Source organism: Convolutriloba macropyga, chromosome 4, assembly GCF_964194025.1.
Source record: "Convolutriloba macropyga chromosome 4, txConMacr16.3, whole genome shotgun sequence".
Classification (NCBI taxonomy): domain Eukaryota; kingdom Metazoa; phylum Xenacoelomorpha; order Acoela; family Convolutidae; genus Convolutriloba; species Convolutriloba macropyga.
Window position 1 is genome coordinate 40,866,123 of NC_134471.1, and position 24,506 is coordinate 40,890,628.

General features: G+C 32.3%; 1 protein-coding gene across 10 annotated transcripts in view; it reads left to right on the forward strand.

The window, feature by feature from the left end:
• Nucleotides 1-24,506, forward strand: part of LOC142337673 (uncharacterized) — a 120,492-nt gene that overhangs the window by 66,744 nt on the left and 29,242 nt on the right. For 6 of the 10 annotated variants that reach the window (XM_075387098.1, XM_075387095.1, XM_075387101.1 and 3 more), the window contains one exon: nucleotides 21,371-22,761. In XM_075387098.1, coding sequence (XP_075243213.1) covers nucleotides 22,581-22,761 — 181 coding nt within the window. In that variant the 5' untranslated portion in view covers nucleotides 21,371-22,580. Of the gene's footprint in view, nucleotides 1-2,046; nucleotides 2,357-15,121; nucleotides 16,059-16,086; nucleotides 16,534-20,109; nucleotides 20,868-21,370; nucleotides 22,762-24,506 lie in introns of those variants that run through there. The other 4 variants (XM_075387096.1, XM_075387093.1, XM_075387097.1 and 1 more) reach the window with 4 other exon arrangements.

Sequence of the window (24,506 nt, forward strand, 5' to 3'; positions counted from 1 at the left end):
AGCAGAAAAGATAAAAAGAGCCTCTAGAAAGATTCGTAGAGCAAATTGATAACAACTTGCGGAGACAGATATGAAACTAATTTTTCTAATTTTGAGCTAAGTTCGTTTGCTTTTGTTAGAAGTTCTGATTGGAACAAAAACTGACCTTTTTGGTTAAAGTTTTATGTAGAGTTTAATTTCAAACTTTATGAACCAAATTATTGTAAATTGTTCAAGTGGAGCAAAATAGGTTTAGCTCAGAAAATCAATAGTTTGTTAACAACCTCTGATTCATGCTAGATTATTCCCGGGTCCAGACCGAACAATTAACTTGTAAGAACTTACAAAAGATGGTTAACTTGTAAAAATTTGCATGATTTTGCAAAAGAGGTTAACTCTAAGAATTTGCAAGTCTGATGGTTAACTTGTATGAACTTGCAAGTTGAAACGCTAATTTTGAAGTTTCTTTGAAAGTTCATTCCGATTGAGCTCAAATCTTAATGGTTGATTCAATTTACACTCATTCATTTGTCTTATAAAAACGCGTGGGAGTTAGTTGCTCAGTTTGGATAACATAATACAATGCGACCTTAGTTGACAAAATGGTTACTTTTCAATTTTACCAACTCAAGTTGTCCTTTTGCAATTCAATTAATAAATAGGAGACACCAATTAGCTTCTCCACGATTGCTTTTTTTTAATGTTTGCAAAATTTTGTACCTCTTTTGACTTTGATTGAATTTTCAAACTCATATGTCACCATTCTTTCGAAAGAATTTAGTCACCCTTCAATTTTATTCCTTTTTTTCTGTTTTGTAAGTTCTTAATGTTTTTCAGATACTATATTTTTCAAACATTTGTTGACAAACATAGCCAGAATTGTTATCTGGTTACAAATTGTTTTCCAAGAAATTACGTATGAACGTATAATTTTAGTTTATAGCACCCTGTGAGTCGAACGTTCGAGAGTCTTGTTGGTCGAATGGTTATTTTGTAAGAACTTGCAAGTCGAATGGTTAACTTGTAAGAACCTGTAAGTAGAATAGTTAACTTGTAAGAACTTGTAAGTAGAATGGTTAACTTGTAAGAACTTGCAAGTTTTTGGAGGAACGCATCGCCTTGTAAGAAATTGCAAGAAACTTGCAAGTTCTTACAAATTAACCATTCCAACTGGACCCGGATCATTAATAGCTGCAAATTAGTAAATTACCGAATATAGATTATTGCTATCAGAACCCTTATTTTTATGGTGGTTACGTTGCCACCGGTAAAAGAATTAATTCCAAGAAAATCATAAAACAATTTCATATATGTTCAATTTCGGGACCTCAACATTTATCATGGTGCTATGATTAGATTCGTGTCCTGATTTTATTTTTTGAATTGGCTATGTATAAACGGGAAATTTAGGATCCCTTTTTCAAATCCAATTCACAATCATGATTTGCTTTTCCGATCTATCATCTAAATCTCTCAATTCTACCTTAAAAATCATTTTATTTTGCTCTCATCCCAAGTACATGAAAGTCCACAACCCAACAGCTCGCTTTACTGTAGCTTGGATATCATGAAAAAATCATCATTTAATGTTGACGTCGGAATCAGCGAATGCTTTGTATAAATTACTAAAGCTCTGATATACAGCAGAAATGAATTTCCTGTTCTTCAGTTTTTGTTCACATCTAAATGGAGGCATAAATAACATGAAGACAAAAAATTTTAACTTAAAAGAGGGTGGTCAATGGTGGTTATAACTAGAGGAATTAAGAGTGAGGGCGGGGAGTATAAGAGTTTTAATGGGTTATTAGGAGGTTGGTCCATTTCGAGTTGCTTCTTTATTAAGTGGTGCCGGAAGGTCTTACCGCCACATTTATATTTTAATAGCTGATTTAGCAGTGTTGTCCCGAGGCACTTACAAACTGCCAGCCATTAAATTGAAGTTTTCCTCCAAACATAATTTATTGACATTGTAAATCTGTGCAGTTCCCCACTTGCAAGAATTAAAAAGAATTCAGTTTGAAGCTCAAGTAATCCTGCTCTCACAAAGAGTGTTTCAAGTTGTGAACAAAAGTGAAAAAAAAACTGTGTTTTTATCCGTTAAATGAAAGGAAACTATTTATTAAAACCATTTGTGTTTTACAAGACGCATTCCTTTCTTTTTCAAGCGTTACGCGGCTTCGCACACTTGGCTTTTCACTTATAGTACTTTGGTTATAACTCAAGTAGCTTGTTATCTATTCGTATTAAAAACACACCAGAATTTTGGCTTCAAATCAAATCAATTTTTAGAATTCAATTATTTTCTTATAATATATATCCATTCCCTCCCACTATAGGTCCAGTTTCAACCATTCAGCATTTTAAAATTAGCACAGAGGTAAAGTTTTATTTTTCTTCCAAAAATACCCCCACAACCACCCCATATGTAATAATAGTGTGCAAACTTATTTGAGGGTTAAAATTGCATAAATGAATAGAGCACTATAGTAGAGTTGTTTCCTTGCTTTTTATCCCCCAGTTTTCAGCCCTTTCTCGGGTTTTTCTAGGGATTAGCATCCCTCCTGTCCGCTCGTTCCTTGGGTTCTTTGGCTTCTGCTGCTGCAATTTGGCCCCACCTTGCTTCCCTGTTTTTAACCTCCCCTTCTCTGTATGTTTGTAGCTGACTTGAACACGCACCAGATTTGTGCTTGCGCAACTTCGTGCTACTTTAAGCCGACATCCTAATTAGACTTAAATATTTGATCTACCTCTTTCCCTACAAGTAAATTTTTCTGATTCTTTTTTAATACTTAAATTCAGTTTTCTTAATGAAGAATGATTTAAAAAATTATAACCAGTTACAACTGGTTAAATAAAGTTACATCCAGTAATAACCACAATAACCAGTATTTACATTTCGTCTTGTCGGCTTGACAGTTAAAAAAGACTCTTCTGAAAATCAACTATAACATAGATAACAAAAAAATTGCCTCAGTTTTCACAAAGCCTAGAAATATTCATTACGTCTTAAATGCAAGACAATATGCAATAAAATGCTAAGAAAAAATAAGAACAAGGTTCCTTCTGAGTTCAAAGATTTTTCAAGAGGACATTTTCTGTTTTCTCCATTCTTCAGTTCATAATCTTTATCTTCCAATTTTAAATTTTGTGTTAATCAGCGCATATGATTGCATTTCTTGGATTTTTTGTTGTATTCTGAGCTTACGCTATTTTTAGCAAAACATCATTTAATTGTTGTGATTTGCAAAAAAACAATACGATTTTATGAGCCTCGAATTTGGGCCTTAAGTCAACACCCTAAAGCATAACCAAGTAAAACATTGAACATAATTTTCTTTTGCTGCGTATACTTTGTCTACTTAGGCCAACAGTAAAATTAAGTTGACCTTCCCTCAATTTCAATGTATAGACTCTAGACCAATTTGGTCTCAATCGTCTGTTCTCAATTGGGTACTATTGTCCCTTTTTTGCCCCGGAAACACTTTCTAAAAACCCAGCATACAAAATCAGCCCAACTCAACCAAGGGTTTCTTCTCTTTTCCCATAACCCTTTAATTTTTACCCAAAATTTTACCCCTTTTCAGCCAATACTACCGTTCCTCTGGGATTTAGTATATTATTAACTCTTTTCAAATTGAGCCTCTGGTTAATATAAAATGCGAGTAATAAATTTTAGGTTTGGTGCCCACGAGAAAGAACTCTTCAATTTACATTTTTCTGTTTCCCTTTTCTGTTATCTTATTCTCCCCATTTTTGTTAATTAACTTGAGTTTTACTAGGCAATTTTTGCTATTCCTTCAACTATCCAATATGTTAAAATTCATTTTATAGTGGTAAATTATTATTAGCCGTCTTTTTGATTCAATTTTTTTCTTTTTCGGACAAAAAGGGCGCCTAATTGGTTAATGGAAAAGTTACTTATTCATGTGAATATTTTTTGTTCACCATTATGCTGCTCTTTTCACTTTTTAATTTCCTGCTCTTGCCTCGATGTCCCCTCAGTGCTTTGTTTTGCAGGCATTGGAAATATTAGACTAAAATTCGGTCAGACGAAGAAAATTTTGAAAAATAATCTAATAATTTTTATTCAATTTTTGAAAAAGAGTTATTGAAATTTTTGAACCGAATTAAATGCTGCTAAGTTATTAATTGTGAACGCATTTCGCTTTTTTCTAGAAAAATGTGAGTATCAAAAACGGAAACTTCAAACAGAAAAAAAAAACTTAATGATCTGCGCTATGACAATTGATGTTTTGCATCATCAGTGGGTTTTCAACATATAGCTCACAATTGATAATTAATTGCAAATCTTCAATCAAATTTATACTAAAAGTGCTAAATTCTGCTTAAAATGCGTTCGCCTTATGGAGTTTTCGTCTATTATCCTGCGCCTCCTGCTTGTGTATTGTGTAGGAGGGGGCGACTTTAATTAAATGAAAAGTGAGAGCTATTCACATGCTGTTTCCTATACTTTCACTTTCCCTACAGATCTGATATTGATACCATCTAATTTGTTCCACTTCAAGGATTGGTACATTAAAAACTTACAAATTTGCACACATTTCAGTGAGTTTCATCCTAACGAGAGGTCACTTTGCCCAGTTTTTATTTCTTCATTTTTTTTGTCCTTCTGAATACGCTCAACTAAAACGCGGCAAATTTTTGCCCAAAATGAGAGCTGATGCTCCAACTAACCAATGAGTGGAGAGCTCGTCGGGATCAAGTTTACAATAATCCTGCTAGTTTATCATTCATGTTGACAGATCTTGTAATACTGGCATTCATTTTGCAAGATCTTGCCAAATTATTGAAGGATGCTGCATGATAACCGTCGGGTTTCACCTAGGGTCCAAATCTTTACAAAATCCGGGGAGGGCATATATTTCCAAGTTATTACCATCCATTATTTTTGCGAAGAAAATGCAGATGGATTCTTTTGCTCAACTATCTTTATTCTTGTTATTTTTGAGCCGCAGTCAGCATATTTAGCGTTCAGTTCAAACGGAACTACATAAAACATAGCTGAATGTATGCCAGAGGCGAAAATAATCATTCTGATAATAGTTCTTATAAAATCTTAAAAAATGATTTTGGATTCCCTTGCAGATCTTACCAGACATTCACCCGATTTTAGGTGATAGAAGCTCACGTGATAAAATTCTTTTTGTCTTAAAGATTTCCACTCAATGCCGCTTCTTGTTTCTTCGTACAAAATTTATTTTACCAACCAAGATCCTTCCAGGTTATTTTGCTAAACTTTCTGTTTACAAGACTATATTAGGAAGGATATCCTCTCGTAATTTCTGATACGAAGTCAGAAAAGACAAAAATTTTCCGTTTGTTGAGGTCTTCTTTGTTTTTTTTCTCTAAAACAAGGTGTGGACTTTTTGGGGCAATTGTATCCGTAACTGTAAATTTGACAATAAACTATGGGACTTGAAAATTTTCAACTTTATAACTTTTGAATGTTTTTAGAATTTTTTTCCATTTTCAAAATTTCATCAGCCAAACGTGACAATTAATTTTTCAAAATCTCGAAGAAGTGCTATCATTGACATTTAACACCAGAGTGTTAGATTGGAGAAATATGAAGCTGCAATTTGTACTAAATATTTTCTTTATTTTCTTTTTGACAGTTTTTGCGCTCTACTTCTATTTGTTTATACTATTTGAATGAACTATCTTTCTGACACTGACCATCCCTTTTTCTCTCTCTCTCTCTCTCTTTCATGCACACATGGATACAAAAACATAAGCGCGTACATAAACAAACACAATTACAAACCTCACAACGAAAAAGAATCTTATTAAAATTTTCTTTTGGCATGTAATCATTACGCAAAATTCGTCAGCCTTTAAATATGGCTTGAGTGTTTTTTTTCTGGAACACAAGGCGTGGAGTTCGACTGGACTAATGTTTCGTCAACTGTATCAATGACAGTAAATTCTGAAATGAACTTCTGAAGGTTTTTTGTCATTTTTAATATTCCATGAGCATAAGAGCACAATTGATTTTTGAATATGTCGCAGACTTGTTATCAGAGAGATTAAAAATGCACAGCCTTAGCATTGAACATAATTAAGTTTGCATTCTTTCACAATATGTAGGTAATTTTCCTTTATTCGATGGTTTCTGCCAGTTTTTACTCTCTGCCTCTATTTGTGTCTAAAATTTGACGGAACCATTTTTCTCACAGTGTCTCTCTCTCTCTCTCTCTCTCTCTCTCTCGCAGACACACAACACAATTTGAAAAAATGCACAACAATGCACACATCTACACAGGCGCACACGTACACACAAACACACACGCACAGACTCGCACAAATACAAACCTCGCCAACCAAAAAAATTAAAACTAAAAATTTTTTTTTGTATCGGATCTTTAGAAAATGTATGTCACCGTTCATTTTTGATTTTATTGTTTTCAAACAACTGGGTGCGGACTTAGTGAGGCATTTCTTTTGCAGTAAATTATTTTTTTCCTTTATTTCGATAATTTTAGTCGTTTTTGTTGTTTCATGAGAATAATCAGAGCATTTTTGTTTTCAACAATTACACAGATGTCTTAACATTTACTTTTAATAGACACGGTTTTGGTTCTGAATTTTTTTAATTTTGCGAGTTTTATCGAAGTTTTTCACTGAAGTAATTTTCTATTTTTTTAGTACATTTGACAGTTTCTACACGCTGCACCTAGTTGTTTTTAACATTATAGGAACGTTGAAAGCTCTTCAAGAAGCCGGTCTCTTATTTGTTAGCTTTGAGTAACATTGGTTATCAAAAAAGTGTTTTAACTTTTTTCTTCTTTTAAGTAGGAGTTTTTTTGAAAGAAATATGAAAATTAAAAACGTTTTGGAGAGCTGAAAAAGAACACAAAAACCTTCTTTCTCTTGAAATTGAAATTTTGGTTTTCATATGAGGAGTTTTGCAATCAATGACGAGTTCAATGGTTCAGTTCAATTCACAAAAACACTCAACGACTGGAAAAGATCAGTTTGAGGAGCACTTTCAAAACAAAGAAAAGTGAAATTTTTTAATTCTCTTTTTCAAATGAAAATTGTGAACTTGTATTAAGGTTTTCAACCTGCCTAACTATAAAACCTCAATTTTTCAATTTCATCTGTCTTTTTTACTAAAGAAGATTAGTTTGAGCTGTCTTCTCTGACATTATAAAGAAAGGATTTCCTTCTTTTTTCAATAATGAATTTGGTTGATTTGATGATCATTTCATGTTACTGATTTTTTGAGTTTCATTTTCTGAAAACATTTAAATGGCTAGTTTTGGTTGAATGAGAAGAAATTTTTTTGCAAAAACGACTTTAAAATTTAGAAAATTTTTTTTCTAATTTTAGTTTTATATCTTCAAATTTGATTTTTTGCTATTTCGAGAGCTCTAAGTTGCCTGAAGTCTTCGATTTCACAAAAATGTTTTTGATTCACAGAAAAAAGGATTGACACATTAGCTTGGAATCAGCAGAAATAAGGGAGACGGATGGAAAAGGTTTTTAAACAAAGTTATCGACATGATTTTTTTTTGGAAATTTTTGGTCATATATTTTAATTTGCTAGTTTTTAGGCTTGAAACTGTAATGTATTATGGAAAAGTCTCCATTTAACCGAACTAAATTTACGACAATGTTTTTCATTGGTTTCTATCTTAAATATCAATCCAATCTGACCGCCCACCTCCAACCGCCCCGCCCTCGAGTGATCGTTCCCTTTTCCTTCTCAATTTTCCTCCAAAAGTTTCAGAGTTGCCCCTTTTTTCAAATTTTTGATAATTTCTTGTAAAAATGAAAACTAGATCCTGATGGCTACAAAATAGTGCGTTTCTTTTTTCCCTACGATTCTTAAGCAAAAGTTGAAAAGTTGAAAATTTGACTGATGAAAAAAGCCAACCTCGCATATATATTCCCCCATTTTTGAAATGTTGGAACAATTAAAACATTGTGCCGACTAAAAGCGCAAAAAAACCTTAGACTGGGATATTAAGCAAAATGCAGACGGTTTTCATTGACTACTTGAGCTGAGTATTTGAGATCAAATGTCCGAGATTAATGTTGTTACTTGAAGTCAACTCATAAATTTAGTTTCAGATCTGATTGATTTACAGAAAACAGAATGACCAATATCTATTACCGTAATCTATGATAATATTTATATTGAACTTTTGTCTAAGTTTTATGACCATCGTGGCATTGTGTTTAGGTTTTATGTGATTTTTATTAGACATTATACAAAATCAAAAATGCGTGATATTTATTTTACAGGACTTTAAACGACAAAAACAGATAAGTCTGAAATCATATTTATTATGCATATTTTGAGTTAGCCTCTCAAGCGTTTTATCAAAAAGTTTTGTTCTATCAATATACTGGCAAACAACTTTCGATTACCAATAAATTAATAACTACAACTTTCTTAGAAATCCAATATGACGCTTTAAAATTTTGGCAGTAATTGTCGAGAAAAAATGTTTCCATTTTCTAAGCTAATATTGGCTATTTAAATGATTTCAATTGTTGCTAATTTTTTTCACTGACGTATCAAAACTGAATGTTGGGTCAGTATTGTAAGTAATTTCTCAATAATTCTTTGGGGCAATCAATTGTAATACGATGAAGAATTATAAAAACTTTGAGGTATTGTAGGAAATTTAGATTAGTTGTTTGGGACTCTGTTCAAATCCATCTTATTTTTTCCCTCTTTCTTTCCCATTTTTTCAAGTCTGACTGATTTATAAATGGTATTCCAAGGAGGCTCGGTAATTTGCGTTTGCATATAATGTACCGACCCTGCTTATCCACATTTTTGATTTAATTGTCTTGCAAAAAAGGAAGAGATAGAAAACTTTAAAAATTTTACATGTATCTCAAAATATTTGGTGTATAAAAAAATTTATTTCATACTCAAAAAATGCCATGAATTAAACAATGTGGTTGTAGAGGGCCTGATGAAATTTGCCATTAACAAGACTACGCGACAAATCAAACAAATGAGGAAATAACAAAAGCGAACATTAATTACGAGCAAAACCCATTAAATATTTTTAAAAAACACTTGACATCATCAAATTGGCATCATAAATTGAAAATTATATTTATCAAAATACTTAGTAATTTTTTAAACAAGACTTGGGACGGGCCGTTAGTGAGAGGCAAAAAAAAACAGAAATTGTAAGTACAGTAAAATTAAAAAAATAGTTTAATTTGTTTTTCGAAAAATAGAAAACTTTCAATTCAAGAAAAACAATAGCTATCGAAAGAAATCATTAAAAAAATTAAATTAAAGCTCCAAGAAAAGCCATTGTGACCTCTTTTTTTCCAGAATACGTCCTCCGACTAATAAAAGAACAACAAACACTGAAAACAATGAAAACTAAACTGATATTACATAACTAGACTGAAATTAAATAGATATAAGTTGGTATGTGTTCAAAGCCAATGGGGACCTGTAACTCAAAGTATCAAAGCCAGAAAACCAATATTTTAAGAACGAAAGCAAAGTTTTTAAAAAAATATCAGCACATCAACAATGCAATCTATCATTGATGAACTTCAAATTAATTTTAACAAAAACAAGAAAATAAAAATAAAAAAGCCGGCAAACTAAAAAAGACAATTATAGTTTCTAAAACAAATAAACTCAAAGTTATGAAGACCATTAGCTATGGACTTAAACCCTTAATTAGGATCATTTCTATCTCTAGAAGAAGCCTGAAACCTGCCATTATCCAGAATATTTCAAACGACTAAAAACATAAGCAAAAGTCAGAACGACAAATATAAGCAAAAGTCAAAACTTCAATTAAATTTTGTGGAAAATGGTGTTGAAGTTGCTATGACCAAAACCTATTCACTAAGACCACTAGATATGTTCAATTGTGCCTCTTGCAACGCTGTTGCTGTGATATGTGTTCTGACATTAACTTAAAATGAAAAAAGACAATAAAGACGAACGTCCAAAAATTGTAAATGGTAAAGTACAAAAAAATATGAAAACTCATATTCGCAAAGTTCAAAACCATTTCCTATCACGTAAAACGCACTGACTACTGAGTTTCAATGATGCGAACTCTCTGCTTAAACAGCGCTCAAAATTGAGAGAATTATGATATAATATGTCAAAATCTAGAAGATCCACTATCTTTTGTTTTGCAAACACATTTTTTGAAAGTCATCAAGCAATAAAGTTTTAGTTGGAAAAGCTAATTGAATTTACTTTTTACTTCCATAGGACGCCAATTGGACATGTCATTAGCGAGGATATGTCCTAAGACTATAAAATAACAAATAAAAAATCCCAAATCCCAAAACACTTTACGCAAACAAAGTGTTGAAACCGTTGGAACTTTGAGTGTCTAGCAGAATATATGACAAATGCTCATTTGTGTAGCAGCATTGAGGTTTTAAAATCAAAAGAAACAAAAAAAGCCACAAAACGGTTTTTCAAAAAGCAAACAAATCGCGACCTACACAAATCGAAACTAGGAATGAACCCAAACCAGCCTTATTATTGCTGTCGTACATTAAATTGTTCCAATGTTGTTTATACAAATAATCTGATAAAAAAATTAAAAAAAATTATTTATTGTTCTTTTATAATTGTCGAGTTAAATAGAATAAAACAGGCAAATAATCAATTCCAAAGCACTCTGATAGCACGGAAAAATAAAACAAGTCATTTCGGGAGTTTTAAAGATTGTTTCAGTTTTTTGAGTCTGTATTTCTGGTTAATATAATCAAAATGTGCTAAAAAATTTCATTTTTGATGGAAAAATGCTACAAATTTAGCCAAAGATTTTGCAAACATTTTGCACCAAATTGTTCAAAAACTTTAATCCGTCTTTAGAAATGAAATTTTTTACACTTTTGTTGAAAATTTAACCATATTGACTGGGGAAAAACAGCAAAAATCGGGAAAATGTGAACAAAAACAACTGAAATTATCAAATGTTCGCAAAAATTTAAACCTCGATAACTCCGTGAAAAAAAAAGATATATAAAAAAATTTTTTAAGTCTACATTCTACACTTGACGGGCTTTCTAATGGTACCACTCACATCTCTCTATGATGGATATACCGATAGGCCAGAACTGACTGCACAAAGTGCCATTTGAGTGTTTAGTTCCTCCGCCAACCAGGTGCGTCAGAACAATAATAGTAACAGTGAACTTAAACAGCACAGGTTAAACCTTGTTGGTATTGTCCCCCTAATGGGAGTAATTTTTGGACTAGGAATCTTTTGCCAATATAACTATAATGTTGAATCTTGATTACAACATCCTCTGTTTTTTGTGAATAAAAACAAATTTGGCCTCAAAGACGCATTAAACGGTCTGGCTTGGAATTCTGCTTTTTTTGTTAAATCATCAACTGCCTATTATTATTTAGTCTCCATGTGAGAAATCTCGTTCCCAAGTTCCTTAAACATAACACCCGACCATTTGTTTCAAAACTAATTTTAGTCAATTGATTTTTTTCTTATAGGCAACAAAATAGTATCATTGAATAACTCCAGAAATTTGAATTTTCAAAAATTGGTCAATTAGCGTGCTCTTAGAATACAACACATGAATTTATATGCTACGAATTTAATTTTGCCCCTACGAAACTGAAATCAAAAATTTACAAATCAAAAGTTCCCACAACTTTAGCGTAGACTCAGAAGTTCTTCGGCGCAGCAACATTGGGCACTTGAAAACAGTTCAATTTTTCCCCGAGAACATATTAATCAATCACAGTGTTTTTGTTCCGCTGAAAACGTGTCTTTTGATGCACTTTTTAACACTCAAATTAAGCAAAATTGCAAATTACATAAAAAAAACTTTGTTGGACTTTCAATTTTTTAAGATCCAATTAAATGAATAGTTTATATTAAAAACTGCCTCTCCTCCGATTCCAAAGCTATGTTTGGCAAAACTGCTGCTAAGAAGTAACGCGTTTGTCTATTATTTGTACGGAAAAAAATAGTTGACAGGAAATGTTTTTTTTGTTGCAATTATTCACACTTAGTTTTCAAAGAATTTTGTTGCCTCATACTTTCTCATTATCACGAAGATTACGCCTGAAATCAATCAAATAATTTTTTTTCGAAGATTTTTTAATGGAGAAAACTGGTTGCGGATAAGTTGAACAATTGTGATATATACACCGTTGATCTTAAATGAGATATCATCTATAAGACGTTAATGATTTAAATTTCTTTAGTCTTTTCTGATTATCTGCTAATGAGCTTGAAAATAGCAGTTCAAATATAGGTTAAAACTGTTAAAAATGTGTATGGTAGCTGTTAGAACCTTTTAGCCAATTAATTTTTACTCAATTTTATTATACCCAACGCCATTATACTCAGCCTGCCGTTTTACCCAATGGCATTTTACAAAAATGCCAAACTTAATTTACCCTATTGTCAAAATTACCAGATTGACTAACTAGCCCACTATATAATTGAATGGCCCATGGAAAATGATATTATACAATAACAACGGGGCATCGGATAATTGAATGAAGAGATCAAAGGGCATTGGGTAAGTTAGCATTGGGTGAAATGGCATTGGGTAAAAAAAAACTGGTTGGGTAAAATAGCATCGGATAAAATGGAAATGAATAAATTCTCATGCCCCCGTAGGATATTGCTATTTGTTTTCGCAAACAAACATTTATTTTTATTTCTTTTTGTAAAAAAAACGAAAACATGAACTAAGGCTTTTTTGCGATTTTGATTTCTTCAAAAAATTTTAAAAAATTTTTTTGAACAGCAGATTGCTGAAAAAAACTATCGGTGTTCACATTTTAACAATTGTTTTGTTCCCTACAAGTTTTAGGTATGACACCTGAGGGCAACTGTTGTTATTTTTGACTGAATCCAGGACATCAAATACGGACACATCCTAATATCAGCGGGCTCTCGTGTTTTTAAAACTGTACGAGAGCTTAAAGAAAGTTTTCAATGAAGCATTCTTGTTCATGCTTCTAATCAGTTTTTTAATAACCAATAATCCCGTCGTTTTCCCAATTAATGCCGTTCCGAAATAACTCTTAAAGATATCCAAGAGAAAACACCTTAACTTACCTGGAACTTACCTTAAAATTACCTGAAAAAATAAAGGGCACCACCCGAAATTTTACCTGAACATACCCTAAATTTAGCTAAAAAAACACACCTGAACATTTAAGAATAAAATTACCAGAACTCACCTTAAAAACTTGCAAAAATGACCTTAAAGTTTAAAGTAAAAATACCTGAAAAAATACCTGAAATTCCCCATAACAATACCTTAATTTTAACCTGAACTTTTGAGGTAAATAATTATAGTGAAACAAAATTTACCTTAAAAATTAAGATGAAATTTTGAGGTAATTTAAAGGTAACGAAGGTTTGTTCAGATTAAAAGTACAGGTGGTGCCCCTTAATTTTTCAGGTAAATTTAAGGTAAAAACTAAGGAAATTAAGGTAAATGTTGGGTAGGTTAAGGTGTCTTAAGGTAAAATTCAGGTAAAGCAAGGTAAAAGTACCTAAATATTATGGTAATTCCGTTGTACACTGGAGAATGAGGAAAAAATATTGGCGTGTTTTAACGAACGACGCTTCAAAGGATTGGAAGGCGAACAAAAGCGACCATTTACAATTTTCACCTTGAAAAAATAATGTTTGGGTTTTGAGTCCAATTTTTTGAATCGTCTAGTTCATCTGTTTCTACGACTCGAAGAGGAGTATTGAAGCCGTGTTTGTTTTTGTTAAGCAGGCCTAACTATTTTTCGGTAATTTTACAGCAGAATGTTACAAAAAAGTTAAGATGATTTAAGGTAATTTTAATTTAACAAAGTTACGGTAAATTTTTACCTTAACTCAAGCTAAAGTAAAGTTAAGGTTAAACTTTACCTTAACTTTATCTTAACAACGGTTTACCTTAACTCAGTTTAAGTAAATTTACCTTCCATTTCTTTAGTATTTAGATAGTGAAAAAATTATAAATTATGACGTTTTCAAAGATGCATTTTTGGATTAAAAATGAAAAACTCTTTCCAAATAAGAAATAAAACTGCGCATTCGTTTAGTCATTTATTAAAAAAGGAATCGAATTGCGCCAAATATTTAACAGGTCAATCAATTATTTTCAAATATTAACTTTGCCGTATTCGATCGTTTTCTTGAAAATTTGATATATTCTCAATTTTTTCTTTTCATAGTATAAACATTCTATGTATTTATTGCAAACTTTCATCCCATTGGGTTGCCTTCAGGAAATCTTCAATTGATCTCTAAATTCTTCTTTATTGCTAAAAGTTGTTTGTTGAGTATAGAATTCTGGCAGATTTTCGGTAGAGCAATATATTTGTTTCAAAGCTTTCAGATACGCTAAGAACATTTTGAGCTATTGTTCCCATTTTCCTCCAGCAAAAATGACCCAAAAATAATTCATTTTAGGGTCAATTTTCCACGATTTAGTTTTCTGCTACCCCCAACTTGGCTGTCTTGGCCTGATTTTTATGATAAGTTCGTAAAGCTCTATTTTGAAACCCTGTGGCATTATTTTGTATTCACATGTTTATGGTATACAAATCGTCTCCGCTATACACACACGGCTGAATAATTCAGCAAGTTTTAGGATTACGGTTATGCAAATTTAATTTTGGCGTGAAAATATTTGTTCTATGCTTGGAAAACAAATTCAATCTTGCCCCCACTTTTGCATTGACAGCGAAAAGGCGATGATCAATCATTTGTGCGTTGAAAATGACATTTAAGCAATATGTTAGAAGGGTGACGGCTTTTGTGGTATTTAATTTTAATATTTTACACATCTTGCAGCCATAAAACGTGCGATCATAGCACCTTTTTGTAAAAACCAATTGATGTGTTTGTGCTTGTGTAGCAATCGACCTCTTAGCTTATCTCGAGATTTTCTGTAATAAATCACGTACAAATCTGACGGATAAATAAGTCATATATCATTCCACAGAAGTGCATTTTGCGACCTTCTCGATTCAAAAGGAAAATTCATGCATAACCACTATAAAAACTTACACGCGCTTTTTTATCACGCGTATGTATATACTCAAACTGCGCATCTTTTATATCACAGTTCATTATTTTTAACCTCCAATTGTTATTTTAAATAACCATACAAAATGGTCTATTTTTGACTGCTAAACAAAAGATTTTTAACTACAATGATGTCTGTCCCGGTTTTGGTTTCAGATTTTTTATTGATTTTTTGGTTTATATGTTTATTTTGGCTGCTGCAACTAGACTTATAACTAGCGCTTACCTGTTATAAATTACAAAAAGTCTAAAATTGAACAATCTAATTACTTGAGCAGACCAATTTTAGCAAAAGCGCTTCTTATGTGCGACGAAGAGAACTTATCTGTGATCTGAAACCATAACCTCAGGTGGCAATGTTGGTTATAAATTAGTTATGAGATATAATTTTGCTTAACGAGGCCAAAAAGCAAAATGTCATTTTGCGTTTATATATTTTGTTCACGTATAGCTTTTATAGTTGGTAAACAGATTACCACATGCTGGTTAAAATAACTTCAGTTATAACATGACTTCAGTGATAAAATTAAACAATATAATTTATTTGCTTTCTTTTATATTTGCTACCTGTGTGTAATAAAACTACACGAGATAATTTTTCAGAGACTTTTCAAATTTGAGCCATCTCAGCTTTTAACGATAATATAGATTCATTAATTGAGCAACCATTAAAAAACTGGTGGTTTTTGTTATCAACTCGCCGCTAACTTGGCCATTTCTCATGCTTTTGTTACTTTTCTCAAGATGCGAACAAATTTTCTGTTGTCTTCATTAAATATCAAAGCTGTGCGTCTTTTTGTCCACTTTTGATAAGTGGTTCAAACGAGTTTGAAGGGCATCTCTTAACACAACATTGAAACTGCTTATATCCCGCAGTTATCAATCATATATTTAAATCTCAACAAAAAATAACCTTTGTTTACTCCAATTTGTAATACTGCGAACGTAATTTGTTGCCGAAAAACAAATATTTGATGTTACTGATTGCAGAATATTTCCTGAGGCTCGAGGTTTTCCTCGATTAACAAGGTAAGCTCGCTTTTCTTTATGAAAATGAAAATATGTTTGTTTACCTTGCGGAGTACCGCCGCGTGCATTTTCGTTAAAAAAGTGAAATTCATCTAAAATTCTTAACAAATCAACCAAGTTGCAGATATGTCTGTAAAATGTTATACCATAATAGTTATTTTGAATTTAATAAAACCTCGCGACAGATTCGACAGATTTTGACAGCATTGCCGGACCAGTAAAATTGAAGTTGGCTGAAATCTTTTACTAAACCTTTCAACCTTTTGGCTATCTTGTTAATATTGATTCGAGAGAAAAGCAGTGCAGTGTTATAGTTGTTTTTTAACGTTTAACCTGACACGAGACCGATTGATTGAAGAATCTTGTTAGATATTGCAAAAATGGTAATCTCGCTATAAACACAAAAATTTGCAAGATTAACGTCTATCTTGTCAGATCCTGCAAAATGGAACGTTCTCTTACAATATTATTCCAGGTTCGTAACGATCAAACGCTGCCCTCATTGGTGTTTTTAACAAATTATCTTGCAATTTTTTTTCATAAATGTTTGTAGCTATAGTTGCGAGTGTTTTAAATACAGTTTTAAAAAGAATCATGCAAACTTTGTTTCAGGAAAGTGAACCATTGTTTTCATTAATTGCAAGGAGATTTAATAGTTAATATTCTGTTAGAAAACAGCAATATTAAGGAATTTGAAAACCTTAAATTTTGATTGTATCTTATCCAGCAGGAGAAAAACTCAGTTTTATTCTTTTAGTAGTAGTCGCTTCTCACTAAAGTTCTACTCTACTAGCCTAATTTTAAAAGAAATGAATGTATATAGTCTATGTAGAACTATCCCAAATAGTTTAAATTTTCGTTGTCAAATGTCAAATTTTTGGTGAACTCTGCATGTCCATATTTTCAATATTTCCTATCTGTCATTATGTAAGTTTAGTTAGTTCGTTTTTAAAATGAAAGCTCTTTTTTCAAAATTACTCGAAAGCAAAATGGTTCCAAGTTTTGCAGCCAAAACATTACCTCTGAGCTCAAACAAATAGTTAACTACCACAAGCGGAAAAATCTGTTTTTCGCCTTACCTTAAACAAAGTTGTGTCTAGAATAGTAGAAGTTCGTTGAAATTTTTATGATTAAACTAATAGCGAATTAAAAGGGCAAAACAATCAATTCAGCCTAAAAAAGCAATTTCTACTGGATAAACTTTCTCTGAATACGCTGAAAAAAAAAACGAGTTTTTTCGAACAATTATAATTTGCAATTAAAATTTGCATTAAAACACTATTACATTTTTCTTCAGTGAAGCCTTAGACATTGTCGTCTTCAGCTTCTCAAATTTTAGATTTTGATGACTGTGATTAGCGCAGAATGTTAACCTACGTCTCAAGTTTGTCAAAGTTTTCCCTTCGATCTGAGATAAAATGGGGCGAAGGTTCCAGCATGCGTCTCAACTTCGTCAAAATTCTTTCTCGTCCTGAACTTTTGACATTCAATTTTCGAAACCTAAACTGAGGCAATTCCTTCCTAACGGACTGTTCTACGACTTTTGTTTTCTCAGGAGAAAGAGGTTATTGTTCCAAAAATTTTTCAAAATTGTGGAGGTGGGCTTTTTTAAAGTTAAATCTTCACTTTCGTTCACGCATCGTAGCGAAAAAAGATGAACATAATTTTTTAGCCCCAGATGCTATTTTTTCATTTGATTTTTGATTTTTATTTAGGATGAGATTTTTGAGTTTTGAAAAACTTGTATAGACAGGGGGAAAGAAAAGGTTCAAAGGGGGTATATTTTTTTAATAATTGTATTGTTACAAAAAAACTATTGATATATGATGTTAAAACTAAAAATCGTTATTATATTACCCAAATATTTAAAAAAATAAAAATAACGTAGTTTTTTAATAACGATTTTGAAATCAATTATTCAAAAGACAAAAAAGCCAAAAAATGTTAAGTTTCTCTAGTTCTTGCCCTTTCAGTCGATTACTCTTTTCAGTTTTTAGAATTTCCTAATTTTTATTAGTTCAACAGGTTTCCAAAATTATCAAAACAAATGGAATCCAAAAGTTTTAAACAAGAGGAGCTAAAAAAATTAAGAACATATTTTCTCTTCTTTTTTTGAACAATTAAACTTGCATATTATAACAGTTAATTTTTGTTATTTACCAAAAGCTTGTCTTGATGGTTTTTCTCACAAAGACTTAAATGCAAAGAGCAGGTGTCATTCTATTAATGTACACAAGTGATGTACACATTTGATTTAAGTTTTCTCGCAAAAACCTAAATGAAATGAGCAACTAATATAGTACTGATGTACACAAGTATGAAGGTGAAAAGACAAAGGAAATATAAAAAATTGATTGATAATTTTGCTGGTTTCTCCTGCTGCTTGGTCCATTTTTTAATGTGAGGATGCTAAATTGTGGTCTGTTTGACTCAACACAGGTTGTAGTTGAAAAGTTTTTTAACTTTTTCTGTTAAAAAGAATTCAATTTTTTTTTAAAAAAAAACTTATTAAACTGTGTCTTTCTAGGCAGGTAATTAAGACAAATTCGCATCACAGAGTTAAGTTGACAATTTTTAAAATGAGAATTCAAAGAGTGTGCCCAATTCTGGGATACTTGAGGTCATAACAACAGAAAATCTGGATTCTTATTAAAAAAACAAAAAATTGTGTATTTTTTAAGCTAATTAATGCTGATGGTTCAACCGATTTTCTGATCTAAGCTCTCAAAAAATCACACTTTACTGTTTATTTCAGCAGCCAATTGTCTCTTTTTGCAATCATTAAAAAATGAGAAAATTCAATTCAGCAAAATTCCTTAAAAGCAAGAAAGTCATAACATTTTCGTAACAATCTGCTCAAATTCCCGCTATGCCTTGTACCCCTGCGTTCTATTTGCAAAAGAGCTTATTTAAACAACGTAAAGTTTGAAATGGTTTTTTAAGGATCACTCAAAGACAAAACGTATAAGACAGCCGCTTGAAGAAAGACCGAAAAAAATTTAGAGCCTCAATTTCATATTGTCTCAATTTGATTAATAGTTCATTCTGTCTCATATGCTGTTTACCGGAAATTCTGTAGGAATCCGTCAAATCTTTCAAATTCAAATAAAAAGTCGATCGAACAAAATTTCTGTAGCTTATGTTTCTTTCTAAATTGATTGCCTCGAAAATCTATCGGGTGCAATTCGCCTGAAGTTAGTCGGTTTATAGTAAAACAATTTGAAAACGCAATTCGCTTTTTCATCTATTGAAATGTTATGAACATGAAGATGCCAAATGAAAATTAAACAAAGTATTACTATAACTGGATTCGGAAATGCTTCAGTTTTTTCTTCGGAAAGTTCGAAGTCAAAAGGTCAGGAGCAAGAATATTTTTTGACAAAGTTGAGATGTGTGCTGGAACATTTGTCCCATTTTATCTCACAACGAAGAGAAAATTTTGACAAACTTGGGATGTATGTTAGAACATTTTGTACTTAGCACAGTCTCGTGCGAGCTGTCTTGTTCTCGAATGCGAGAAGTGGAAGACGGCAATGTCTCGGTCTTCCTTGACTACAAGAGTAAATGTCATGATAAGTTTTATTTGTTGGAAATCACTCACTTGTTTTTGTAGCGTTATCAGAGAAATGTTTGTCCAGTAATATTATACTCATTTTCAGGCTCGTTGATTAATGCGCCCTTTTAATACATAATTCGTTTTTATCATTAACAGTTCTACAAAGTTCTATTATTCTAGTCGTAACTTTGATTAACGTGAGACAAAAAACCGAGATTTTTTCCACTTGTGGTAGTTAAACATTTGTTTGAAATCAAAGGAAAGTTTTTGGCTGCATAACTTGAAGCCTCGTTAGTTTAGATTAATCGTTCCATAGAAAAAAAAGCGTTCATGTTAAAAGCAAGCGATCCAATTAAACTTACTATTAGATAGATTGCTAATTTTGAAAATATGGACATACAGGGGTGACCTATAGCTTGACATTTTCCAACACTAGATTGAAACAGTTTCAATAGTTCAACAATTAATGTTTAGAAGTAATTGCTTATAAATTTAGCTATAGATTTAAACTTTAGTTTTTTTGAATGTGCATATTACTAAGAGCACTGAAAACTAACTGAGAAGAAATTTTTTCAAGCCGCTTACATATGGCTCATATCTATAAAGCCACTTATTGATGTCTAGCCTTTGACGCATTTATGTCCAGAAAATTTATCGTTCTTATCCAGTCTTTCCTGCGTTCATGTCCAGACATTTTTCCAAGTTTCCCAAATATGAAATATAGCGCAACGACGCGTCCATAATGTCTTCATCATAGTTCAGACTAGACATATCAATTTTCGGTATTCAACCTCAACCTGGGCACTGCTTGGTTTCCACAAACAACTATTTTTATTGCTTATTTTGTTTTAACGCTGCATCAATGTTTGATTTTACTTCACAAAAAAAGAGATAAATTCTCGTTTTAACTCGTTATTAAATAAGTGTAAATCTATGAGAACCTGCATAGCCTTATGATCAAAAGCGAAAAAGTGATTAGAGTAAACTGTTTGATTGTTTTCATTCTGCTCCTTTTTCGTTTGATTTGATTACATTTCACGCGCACCTGTTCGGTTAACGGCTTTCCTATTGTATCCCTGAAACTAATCTGGATAACCTTCTTTTGTCTAGCAAAGAAGGATTAAAATATGACGCAATGAGTTTCAGTCTCTAATTGGTGCTCTTATTTCACACAATGCAAAACTGTGCCGTGATTTATTTAATTTTTCTTTCGTTTCCACAGTAATTGGGAAAATAAACAGCAACGCGACCAGGTTTACTTCAATAAATTTCAAATTGCATTCATGTAGTAAAGCATAAGTTGTGTTTAGTCAAATGATTCATCTTTTTCGTACCTTTTGTAATAGAAGGAAAACTTTTCTACAATAATACGTGAATATAGCTTTTATTTGATGATCAAAATTAATTTTTTTTTGGAAATTTCAAAAAACGATGTCAGCAGTGAATGGTCTCTTTATCGAAAAATTGCTGTAATACCCATTAGCTCAACTCAAATTTGGTGATGTAAGCAAAATATTTATTTTAACCATAATTATTTCGAGGTTTTGCATTAATTACGTCGGATCATCTTCAGTGAAACCATCAGGAAAGCTAAATACAATTAGGCAAAGCATAAATTTGCATTTCAGGGTTTTTGTGCGGGGGTTGAAGGCTGCTTTTAAAGCATAAATTGTTCACAAATACTTTCCTGGTAATTCCTGTTCGAGCCTAAAATGTTTCCCAATAATTTATTTCAAGTGTTTAAAATGGGTTTCAGGCGCACAAACTTCACTTTTGGGGGTTGGCAACTGCAATCGATGATCGACTATTACATTTTTGAGGACGAAATTAAGGAGCTGCAACATTATTATATTACGGCTATTCCTGAACTTACAGAACCTTACTTTTTCGCCTTGGCATTTTCGAGCTGAAAATGTACACCAATAATTATCAGCAGCCTAATGCTATTATGCACTGAAGATTTTCTGAAGTGTGACATTACAGAAAATAACAAAAGTTACTTGTAATCCAATTTCATTCCAACTTGATATGATATTATCCTGTTGCTTTTATTATTTCATATTTTTTCACAGACAAAATTCCCTAATCTGACAAGACCCTAATTCCATTGTTAGCCCACCACAAACACCTTATTGCCGCCTGTGAAAACCCCCCTTTGAACGGATTAACATATTCAGCTGCACTTGAAAAGTGCGAATAATTCCTGGATTCTAGGGAAGAGTGCTGAAAATTATGACATTGACAATCTGAACTGAGACAAAGGAACATTAAACAGCTTCAATTTAAATACTTGTTCAGACGGCAAAAACATGAAATGCCTCTATATATGTTTATTTAACAGTAAGCTTTCGGTGCGCTTTCAAATCTGAAACAAAAGGACTTTTGAGTGTTTAATTTCACATGAATTATGACCACATACGGCGTAAAATGCGTCCTTGTTTCGAGACTTAGTTCGGTTCCTGTTTTAAAAAGCAATATCTCTAAAGATAGCGCGCAAATTTCTAAACAATCGTAAATCATTAATCCAGCTCGATATAAGAGTTTGGGGATTTTTCTAGCGCAGCTGTATTACCAGTTCCAACGCTCGCTGTTACTGCGCTTGGCTTATTTGCATAATTTTTAGCAATAATTTTTACCAAAAATTGCCCTTACTTCCTAATAAATTAAAGGAAAGATAGAATCTTGCCCGTGGAAAAGCATGAAAACATTAGTTGAAGTTTACGCTAACATTGTCTCACAAATTCGCTACGTTCCTTTGGGCGTCTTAAATCTATTCATGCATAAATATTTGATCCCCCGAGAATAATTAGACAAATACGCAGATACCTTCTCGTTTGATTCAAAATATACAAAAATACAACTTAACTCCAATATTTCAACCCCTGTTGCAAATTTCTTTCTCCTCAAAAGTAAACATCCAGCCTTGTTTTTGTTTATTTACTTCTGTTTGAATCTCAAAGCTTTCGATGCAAATGGGTGGAGGTTTTGTTAATCATGATCAGGGGAGAGGAAAATTTCGGTTCCGTGGCCCAAAATGGGCAAAAATTAGCCGAAAATGGGATTGCCAAGCCGGTGGTTTTGTCTCCAGAACAGCTTTATTCCACGTCATCGCATTCCATATACTGTCTTCTCACCTTCTGCTAACAGGTATGCTTGTAAAAGAAAAATAAAGTATCTATTATTGTCCTCTAATTTTTGTATGATGTTTTTTCAGCCTTATCAGTCATTCACCGTTTATCAGGTCAAAGTCCAAGTTCGTTTAGTCTGTGTAACTATTCTTTAAGTTAGCACCAATTGTTCTGATTAATATAAATAAAGACAAGAAACCAACTTTCAAAATGACCAAGATATACCCAGTATTTTACCATATGGTTAAAATTGACAGAAGGACTACCCGAGTCACTCATCATGCAACTTGCTTTGATTTCATAATAGGTCATGCATGATTTTTTCGTAATCCTACTTGGCTATATAAAATTTGTATGATTTCTTAGTAGTCATAAAAAGATCATGATTTCTTGGAAGTCATATAGGAGTCATACAACAATTTTGGGTGCCAAAAACTCGTTTAATCTTCATTTTCGATAGAAGATGAAACAATATCTTGGAAAACTTACAAGGTCATATATGACACATAAAACATTGACTGGTGCCACAGATTCCTTTATAATTTAGTCGCCGGACTTAAAATTGGGTATATCGACTGTGCAGTCTAAATTTGACTAATGACTAATGACTACTATGGGTGCGCTACAACAATAAATTTGGATTTTATCCATACTTAGAAAAAGATTTCGAAGCTATAAGCAAACTTTTTTGTCACGTTTCTTCCAAGTGAGTATTTATAGGTATAAACTGGCCTCCTTCATTTACTTAGTTATTTAATTTTTAACCAACTTTGCGCGCAATGTTCTTTTTAGATGACAAACGTAGTGATGCCGGGAAAACACATAAGTGGTCCCTATCGATTAAAAAACGTGAATGGTAGGAAAAAAGATGTATGAATGCTAGCAATCACGCTAATATCACTTATCATTTTTTGGAAATCAAACAAGAGTCATATCTTTTCTTTGGTTTCCTACTTGGATCGTACTAAGAGATCATGTATGGACAGTATGAAAGCACATAAGATCCTTGTCTGAAATCGAAAAAAACTTCATCACGGGTATTAATGATTATTGAAAACAACTTAACATTTTTATTAGTAATTTTAGAGCAACAATTGTGATAGAATATAAGACGCTTAGTTACTAAAGATCTTTCCTTTCTCCCAGCCTGACTTTGGAAATTTTTCTAGTAAAGACTTGATTGATTTCTAATCAAAAATAATTTTTGTGGTTTATCTATGATTCAAGTATTTCCATTGCATGGTAACAAAAATTATTTGGCGTACATACATCTAGTCTTTTCCTCTAACTGGTTTCTCTCGAGATGGTGTTGCAATTCCATCACCTGTAATTCTGAGTAAAATCTCAACTGACGTGCTAACTTCAAAGTTTCTGTTGGAATTAGAACTCTAATTTTGAAAGTATTATCTGTAAATAAGTTTGCTTTTTGCCGGCAGAAGCAAACCTGCTGACAAAGCAAACTTAATTTTATAATTCTAAATCTAACTTTAAGACTGAAAATACAATCTTTCAACAATTAGAGAGCCGACTAAAATTCGCCCAGGTTTAGACATCGACTCATGAAAAGATTTATTTATAATTCAATAGGGCCCGGGTCGAGGTTTGGCGGTGAATTTTCGGAAGAAATGCGGTGAAATGTGGTGAAAAAAAATAATTTTCACCGCGTATTTCTTACATCTTTTTGCGGTGAATGCGGTGATTCGCTGTGAATTATTTATTTTCACCGCGTCCTCAGTATTCTTACAAAAAAGAATCATCCCCACA